Source organism: Arachis duranensis, chromosome 10, assembly GCF_000817695.3.
Source record: "Arachis duranensis cultivar V14167 chromosome 10, aradu.V14167.gnm2.J7QH, whole genome shotgun sequence".
In the NCBI taxonomy this organism is placed as follows: domain Eukaryota; kingdom Viridiplantae; phylum Streptophyta; class Magnoliopsida; order Fabales; family Fabaceae; genus Arachis; species Arachis duranensis.
In genome coordinates, this window is record NC_029781.3 from 91,424,228 (window position 1) to 91,434,253 (window position 10,026).

The window sequence follows — 10,026 nt, forward strand, 5'->3', positions numbered from 1 at the left end:
TACATATATTTTTTATCATAGTTGTCAGAACCGAACCGGTGATCAAACCGGTCAGGCTACTGGGTCACTGAGTCACTGGTTCAACCGGTGGGTCACTGGTTGAACCAGTTAACCCGGTCCCACATAAGTAAAACGTATAAAATAGCTAAAAACTTAAAAATTAACAGTTAAAAAACATATCTCCAATAACATCATAATAAACATTAAGTCTCAAATCCTAAAAATAAGTAGTAATACGAAAATAAACATAAAATTTAGTACTATTAGTCTATTACATGAACAACTCAATTTAGCACAATGAAAATAACAATTCATGGATTATATCCAAGGAGTAACTTCAAAGTCTGGATATCTTTCTTCATCTGACAAATCTCGAGCTACATCCTGATTGGTTTCATTCTGATTTGCAATTTCCACAGAAGTATGATTTGCATTTTTCACAGAAGTATTATTAGCTTCGCCATCATCTCGATCATCTTCCAGATTCAATTCATCTTGCATTTCAATAATGTTTCACAAATCATAATCAATAATAAGGCAAAACATTTGGTTAAAGCATTACAAAAAATCATCCCTAACAACAACATACCCAAATCATCTAAAGCTGATTGAAGAGACATATTTGCAAGATCATTCCGTAAAGCATCAACTTCTTCAGGAGTTAAAAATGGTGGTGAATCTTCCATTATCCATTACGAATGATCCTCAAATGCATCAAGACAAATTGGATCATAACTTTGCTTTCTCATTCGGTTCTTATATTATCAATTAACTTGATTATTCTTTTTATGACTAAAAATTTAAAATAATGTCTTCAAGAAAGAATAATAAAAAGTACCTTTGTTGTAGGCTTAAGTTGTAATGAACATAAACATGATCATTAAGCTTTTGATTCTCTAACCGATTCCTTTTCTTTGAGTGAATGTGTTCGAAAATGCTCCAGTTATGCTCACAACCTGAAGAATTACAAGTTTGACTCAAAACACGAATTGCTAACTTTTGCAGGTTTGGTGCTCCACATCCATAAAATTCCTACCATTGATCTTAACATAAAAAGAAAATAATCACAATCATAAAAATCAAATCTTAAACATATCATAATTATAAAAAACTAATTTTAATAAAAAATTTACCAGGCATCACTGTGCTTCGCTCACGTATTGCAGACTGTCTCCCAAAGTCTCCTTCAGCATTCTTAAAGATTCTCTTCTCACTTGTCAATTTAGTATTCAAATCAGCATCACCGTAAGCATATTTCTCAATCACATCTAGTAGACCAGAAATTGTTTCTTTGTGCTTGTCAAATTCTGCATAATTAAATCGAAAAGCTGGATTTAACCAATAACCAACAGCATGAAGGTTTCTTTTAAATTGTAAATCCCAACGTGAATCTAAAATCTTCAAATAAGGTTCAACAACCCTCTTTCTTTTTTGAAACTTCTTCACCATGTCTTCCCTAGCCTTATACATAGCTTGATAAAGAAAACCAATTGCAGCTCTATCTTCACTATCCACAATACGCAATACATGAACAAGTGGCTCCGTAAGCTTAACAATATCAGTACATTGATTCCAAAATTTAGAATCTAAGACTTGATCCACAAACTTTTTTGCTTTGGCTTCTTTAGAGTAAGCTGAACTTGTCCATTCTCTAGATGTCACCATAGCTCTCAATGCATCCTTTTGAGCCAAAATACTTTGCAAAGTAATGAAATTAGTGGCGAATCGAGTTGGAGCTGGACGAAGTATTTCTCGGCCGCCTGTGAACTATCTCATCAAGTACAAAGGATGGCAGTGATTATAGATATACTTCGTAATCATTAGAGCTTGTGACACAGTTTCAGTCACTTCTATAAACTTTCCAATATCCTGCAACATCAAATTAATACAATGTGCCGCACAAGGAGACCAATACAATCTAGGAAACTCCGATTCCAATAACCTTCCAGCAGCAACGTAATTTACAGCATTATCTGTCACTACATGTACAACATTCTCAGGACCAACAAATAACACAACATCCCTAAGCAACTTAAACAAAGCCTCAGCAATTTTCGAGATATGAGAAGCATCAACTGACTTTAGGAAAACAGTTCCTTTAGGGCAATAAACCAAGAAATTAATTAAAGTATGCCTACAACGATTAGTCAATCCATCAGCCATGATAGTACATCCAGTTTGTTTCCAAATCACACATAACCTTCAATCATCTTCTTTACATCTTCAACCAATTTACTCAACAAATATCCACGAACTCTTTGGTAATTTGGCCCTTTATACCCTGCACCCATGTTTGCAATAGCATCGATCATCGGCTGATAATAAGCTGAATTAACCGCATTGAATGGCACAGAGGCATCCATCATCCATCTTGCAATAGCAATATCACACTTCTCCACAATTTCTTTGCTTTGGAGAATACTTTTAATACTTAGTTGAGCTCCAGGTGTTGCTGCCGAGGGAAAAAAGGATTGTAATCCCTTGAGTTATTTTCCAACTCCCTTTCTAGAGCTAGGTGCTAGAATTCTTGATGCTTGTTGTTGTCGCATCTCATTACGTTCAATCTCATCAAACTCCCTTTCAACGTCATCACAAGCGCCATAACTTTCTGCATATTCTTCTTGAGTTTTTCTTTTCTTGGTTCGAAGATCTTCAATGTTTTGATTGAATTGGTGTCTCACCACAGCTGGCACCTTTCGACATGCCTCAATATCTCCGTTTTTTCCAGCCAAATGATGCTTAACCTGGTTAATTCCTCCACCCCTAATAAGCTTCTCGCAATAAATACATACTAGAGCAGTTTTTTCTTTATCCAAAACTTGTTTACAATGGCCCCATGCAGGATCAGTTTTTCCTCTATTACTAGTTTTTTGGGTTCCAATTGTTGGATCAGGAGTTGATCCTTGTTCCTGAGAAGTTGGTGTTTCTGATGGTGTATTTGATGAAGCCATCCTAAATTCCTAATCAACTAGGATCCAGGACTAAATGACTAATCTCCAAGAATAATACACAACAATTCACTAAGGCACTAACTACTAAGAATAATATACAACAGCAACCAACAATGGATAATCAAGTAATCAACAAATGAACAAACTGAACAGAAACAAAAAATATATCAAGAAACAAGACAAATCAAATAGAAAAACATGTGGTCTTGTTCATGTTCTCATCTGCCCGCATACAAAAATCAAACAGAAATCAAAATATCAAACATATGTGAACAACCAACAATCTAAATTCTAACAGAAATCAAACAGAAACTAACATACATAATTAATCTACAATAATCAGTTAACTTCAAAAATTTAAAAAATTAAAAATACTTACCTGGACTGGACGGCTGGACCCTGGACCTGGAGGGATGGAACGACGATCAGAGAAGAGGGCGACCAGAGCGACAAGCAAAGAAGAGTAGAGAAGAGCAGAGAAGAGCGACGAGCAGTAGGCGACGATGGACCGTGGACGTGCTTCTGCCTTCTTGGCTGTGGTGAGTGGCACACTGCTCTAGATGCGGTGGTGAGGTGAGTGCTGCGCTGGTTGAAGCTGAACGGGGCGACAAGGTGGCTGAATGAGTGGCGCACCTCTCTATCTCTCAGCTCTCAACTCTCATGGAGTCATGGTGCATGGTGATGGTGGTCTCTCAAACCGTTTGGAAATGGGAAGGAAAAGTGGGAAACAGGGGATGGAGGCTAGGGTTACAGCGTTTCAGCAGTAGCTTTTGTTTTTTTTTAATAAAGAAACGACGTCGTTTCTAGCGCAGAAAAAAAAATAAATTTCGAACCGGTCCGGGTTAAATGAAACTCGCCAGTTCACCAGTTCTGATCAAACCCGGCCGGTTCAGTACGTGTCTTTCTGGTTCGACTCCTTGTCCGGTTAGATGCCTCACTCGGACCGGTTATGGCACCGGTTCACCGATATTTCGGTCCAACCGGCCAAGTCGGTCCGGTTCTGACAACACTGATTTTTATACAAACATAGTATATAATAATTGCGACCAACAACATATATAATATGAACAAAAAGATTATAATAAGTAAATAAAATTTATATGAATAGAACCAAATAAAAAATAAAAAAATTTATATACAACATAAATATAATATAATAAAGGATAAAAAAGAATTTATATAAATAAAAAATAATAAAAATATCATAAAAATTAATAAAAGTAAGAATTTATATCAATAATAGTTGTCATATGAATAAAAAAATACAATAAAAATATAACATCAGAACACTAAAAAAATGATATAAAAATATTTATCATATAAATAAAAAATACAATAAAAAACATAAAAATCAAAATATGAAAGAGAGTACTAAAAATAATAAAAAACTTAAAATATTTACCTTAGCGTGATTGAAACAAATTTGAAAGATTTTTAGGGAAAAAAATTGGAACGAAGAACATACACAAAGAATTACTGTGAAACAAATCTGAAAGATTTTGAGGGAAAAAAATTGGAACGAAAAACATACACAAAGAATTACTGTGAAAGTTATATAGTTACCTGCATCCTTTTTATAGAAGAAAATAAAGGGTATAGTTGGTAAAAAAGAAATGAATTTCTCATCTAATTTCTCAACCGTAATCAACCTTCCCCAACGTAAACGTAGAAGCTAGGATTTTTTGCTTCACATGAACGTACATTTAGAGGTGAAAGCAATTCTGAGTTCAGAGTTTCACAAAGTTGCCAAACATAAAAAATGGAACGTTCAAGACACTCAAACGGACTTCTCTCTTCCCAACGTAAATCTCAAACATACCCTTAATTTTTGCCGAACAAAAATATTTCAGAAGTTCAGTAAAGGAAGCACTTCCAAGCACCTCTACTTATCATTAAGAACCTCAATCTACATCATCATTATGTCATCACTAAGCAAGAACCTCTACTGAGTTAAGCTCCACGACACGGTTGTGAAAAACCTACTTTTTGAGCTGCGTTGGTTAGAAATTCTAGATTCTGGTTTCCGTAATCAGTCTCAGTTTGACGAGCCAAACTCGATTCGCAAGAGAAGAGAAATTATAATACAATATTATTATTATTATATTAATATTAGAGCTTCTTGAGTAATATTATAATATTATTTGTTAGGCTTTAGTTAAAAACATGAGATAAGTTTAACTGGGCTCAGAGTCTTCTGGTGCATGTTAATGCCAGCACTCTCTAACGACTTTAGCAATGCTATTGTCTAATCGTATACCTTCTATTCTCATGCTTATCATATTATTAGTATCATTTATACTTGTAGCTCATATGTTTACCTATAGATATTTTACTACTTGTATTCTAATACATCTAATTTTAGTAATTATCCACCTGAGATAATTGTAACAAACTTTTTTACCAACCAATCACCATTAGCCACAGTTTCTCCACTCACAAGGTGACACCTAGCAGCCCTTATCTCTCCTCCAACCGAACTTGAAGAACAAGAAAATAAAAGAGAGAAAACCCCATGGTTTTTTTATCTTCAAAACTTGATTTCTTCCTAATCAAAACTCTAATAAAAATTTCGAACTGATTAAAGTGATCCTCTCTTTTTTCTCTTCAAATCCATGTCACTTTTCATAGTTCAAGTTCAGGTTAGGTGGCTACTCATCTCTTCTCTTTGATTTGGCTATAAACACCATGCTTGAACTTGTGTTTTCTTGATGTTTTCCCATAGATTTCTTGCTTAACATGACTTGTGAGCCAAGGATCTTTCATTTTTAGCAAGTTTAAGGAGAGGAAATCCTCTCTAACTAGCAGCTGCAAATTCGGTTGAGTATGCATCATGACATTTAAAGTTGTTCTTGGTCAAATTTAGGAGGAAAAGTGAGCTAGGAACACCTGAAAGTGCAGCCGGTTTTTGGAAAAGCAAACTAAGGTAGAATTTGGTAAAATTAATCTTAGTTAATTGTGTTTGAGTTGTGCGATTATTGTATGATTTGGTTATGGTTGAAATTGATTGTTTATATGAGTGATTCTTGTTAAAAATTTGATGAAAATTAGATGAAAATCAAGTTTGTGAGTTTGATTTTATGGCTACTGGAAAAATGAAACTCCAGCCCAGATTTAGCCTCAAATTAATGATGAATTTGTATTGAAATCAAGTGGAAATCATGGAGCTTTAGTGGCTGCAAATTTATTTTGAATTATGGTAAAAATCAGTTATCAAAATGATTAAAAAACTTATTAGAATTGAATAAAGAATTTGACGAATTTACGAAGAACATGAAAAACACTTTGAATATAACCAAAAACACTCAAGAACATTTCTTTGATCCATTTTGGAGTCAAAGTGCAAATATTAAAATATTTTGGGGTGAAAAGTATAAATACTAAAAGTTTAGGGGTTAAAATATAAATATCAAAAGTTAAGGGTGGTTAAGTCCTATTTTTAGGAGAGATTATATCCGAATTTTTATAAAAATATAAAAATTTGACTAAAATGAATTATTTGAACCAAGCCTTAGATGTTTGATTCATGAATTTGAAACTTGATAACTGAAAATGAATATTTAAGGACTTATTTGATGTTGGTTATCGATTGTTTATAAAATTAAAAAGTGGGTATTCTTTTAAAAGTATTAAGGATAGATTTAAAGTGCTTGAAAATGGCTTGACTTACGATTGCTAAAGTAAAGATTGTGAAAAAGTTTGATGGTTGAGGTTTGAAGAAAAGAATGTTGAAGAAAGATAAAGGATATTTTAAAGAATGAAAAGAGGATTTAGTTTTAATTGAATGTTTAAATACGGGGAGTACCCACGAACTGAACGATCATTAGTCTTGGAAAAACCTACAGACCATTATTTGTTTTAAATGCGGGAAGTACCCATGGATAGAATGATTGTTGATCTTGAAAAAACCTATGGACTGATTGATTGTTTAAATCTGGGGAGTACCCAAAGACTGAATGGTCATTGATCTCGGAAAAACCTATAGACTTTAAATTTGGAGAATACCCACAGACTAAATGATCATGGATCTCAGGGAAACCTATGGAATGATTATGAAATGATCTCGGGGACGCCCACGGATTGAAGATCACTGTTTCCCATTGTACGTATATTTTGGAGTCAAACTTTGCGACGATTGCCTGTTGTCACGGAATGGTGGTATTTTAACCACATCGACGCATATACACGAACTACTGCAATTGGAAAACCATATCTGGGACTTGTTCCTGGGTAATGTTAGGTTGCAGGGTGTAAACCAACACATGAGCTCATGGCTTGCTTAGAACAGGTATGCATCAAATTATTTGCACATTTTATTTTTTGTGATTGTGATGTTTGTCTCATTGCGAATTGTTTGTGTGCTGATATGAATCTCTTACTTGTACTATTAGTTTGTGGATGTATTTGAGTGACTAAGAACTGATGTTGTGATTGAGAATTAATTATGTGGCTGAGAGATAGTTAATATGACTAATTATGTGATTGAAATTTGAGTTTCACAATTAAATCATACTCTAAAGGTTAACCAAGAGATGGAAAAATGGAAAGAATTATACTTTGTTCTTCTCAGGTTCTTAGTAAAAATATATTATTTCATACTATCGGGTCATTGAGGGCAACCTTGATTAGTAAATTTACTATGACTAATTTACTACTCGCTTAGTATTGAACCTATGGAGTCACACACTAACGAATGTTTTAATCTTTGCTACAGAATTATTTAATTATTATTTTGATTTGATCAAATAAATAATTATATTAATTCAAATAGAATATTATTGTATTCTTTGCTATCATCAAGAATATAATAATAGTATCATAATTGAGAATATTAAATGAGATTTGAAAATAATTAATTATTCTATTTCTAAATTTGATTTCTAAATTTGGATGAGATCCTAACGGATTCTGTTTCAAATTGAATTATGATATAATTCATAAATTTGAAAGATTCAAGTCTAAAATAATAAGATATGATTTCAATTTGAAATGAGATTCAAATATGAAATCAATAACAAATCTCATACTATATATATGTATGCTAAGAGTCGAGGAAATACAAAAAAATCAACACATGAGTTTTATTCCTTTGCTTCTACACACATAAATGTAAGTGAGTCTAATTCTTGGAGAAGAATTTTATGGTGTACAAAGAGTTGCAAAGAGATTTATCAATTTAGATCAGATATCCATTGGTCAAGGAGTTGATAGCAAAGGTTGGTTTCGGTGTGGATATGCATAGAGTCTTCGTACAATCGAAGAATAAAGTTTTTACTAAAGCGTCCAAAGGTATTTAGATCTGATCTATATATATTATTCTAATAAAATTTAAGTACAAAATAGATCTTTAAAATTACTTTTTTTTCTTCCACTACGTGTTATAAACACATGGTAATTCTTACAGTAGTATCAGAAATTTGACTTTTTGTGTTTAAAGTTTTGTTCCTATTTTCTTAAAGTTTTGAATTGATAGGATTAATCCAAATTTTTTTAAGCATGTGATTGAGATTATTTTTTAATAAATTAATAGTTAATTTATTTTAATTTTAATTATTTAATTGTGATTAAATTATCATTTTTTAATATAATAGATATATTTATAATCAAATATTTTGTTTGATTTTATTTATTTATTAAATTTTATTGTGATTTTGGTCATAAAATATAGGAATAATGCAAAATAGTTTTTGTTTGTTTCTTATATATATTTATAAGTGTATATATAAAAGTTAAATTTGATTTGATAATTTTTTAAAACTAAACGTTAGTCTATTATAAATCAAACTTTGTTTTGATTGATGTGTTTTGAATATTATAATTTTAGAAATTAGTTTTTTTTTAATGTTCTTGATTATAATGAGCGGCCTGACAACTAGGAGTTTTATTTTTAAGATAATAATCAGTATATACATTTGATGTATTAGGGATTTAATTTTATATTTTTACCTAGACAACTTGGGAGTATAAAATTTTTAATTCATGAATACTGGTAGAGATTTTCTAACAATGGAGATAAGTCCTAAAAGTTAGGAGATTACCAAAAATAAATTTATCTCTTGTTTACAAGGAGCAGCCTGACAATCAGGAGACTTATACTCACAGATAGAATTTATTCATGCATAAGGAGAATTAATTTTATACTTGAACCTATTCAGTTAAATAATTGTCTAACAACTAGATAATTATTTGGGATTATAATTGTACAAAATTTAATTTAATCATATTTATTTAGAATAAATATGAGCAACAACTTGACAATCAAGACACTCATTCATAATTTTAAATAATTTAACGCATTTATGCTTTTGTTAATATCTCAAAGGTATATTTAGACTGAAATAAGTGAGTTCTCCATCATCTAAGTCTTTGATTTCTAGACCCAAAAAATAATTAAATTTTTTTAAATTCTTCAAAGTAAAAACAAAACTAAGTTTGACAATTAATGATTCAATTTCAGCAAGCATTGTTTTTCATTACCATAATATCATCAACATAAGCTAACAAATAAATGATAGAATTATAAATTTGTCTAACAAATAATGATGCGTCCGAGTTAAATTAACAAAATTAAATAAAAAAAGAGCAAATTTGAGAGTGAAATGCCATGTGATAAGAGAATTCTTGTATAGTTTAGAATCGATCAAAATAAGAATCAATTCGTTAGTAGCATAATCCAAACCAATAATGAATCCTCATAATTAAATGTTAATTCAAAGGATGTCACAATCAAAACACAATAATCGAAAGTATTTCGACTCCCGGGTCGTTCTCCCTAGAAACTAGTGACAACAAGTGCATACAATTTTGGTTGTGAGAAAGCAAAGGGTGTTGTCAACAATAACAAAGCAAATAATAAAGAGATAAAAGAACAAGCCAAAATTGCAATTAATGAAGTAATAAAGGAATAAGGGAACTAAGTATGTAATATAGACAAGTAAGATTATAAAATGATGAAAATGTGGTTCAAAGCATAAATGAAACCTTGACTTGGGATGAGTCATGGAATCCCTTCCTTGCCATAACCACAACTATGATAATTATGATGGATTAATCTCACTAAGTCAACCCTTAACATCGA

General features: G+C 31.8%; 1 protein-coding gene across 1 annotated transcript; it reads right to left on the bottom strand.

Annotated features, from left to right (window-relative positions):
- Positions 1-318: 318 nt before the first annotated feature.
- LOC107470826 (uncharacterized) lies at positions 319-2,951 on the bottom strand. The gene is made up of 6 exons (XM_052255688.1): positions 2,558-2,951; positions 2,201-2,452; positions 1,849-2,096; positions 1,134-1,767; positions 590-679; positions 319-494 (listed from the first exon to the last, which is right to left on the bottom strand). The coding sequence occupies exons 1-6, from the start codon at positions 2,949-2,951 to the stop codon at positions 319-321; spliced, it is 1,794 nt and encodes a 597-aa protein (XP_052111648.1).
- Positions 2,952-10,026: the final 7,075 nt, after the last annotated feature.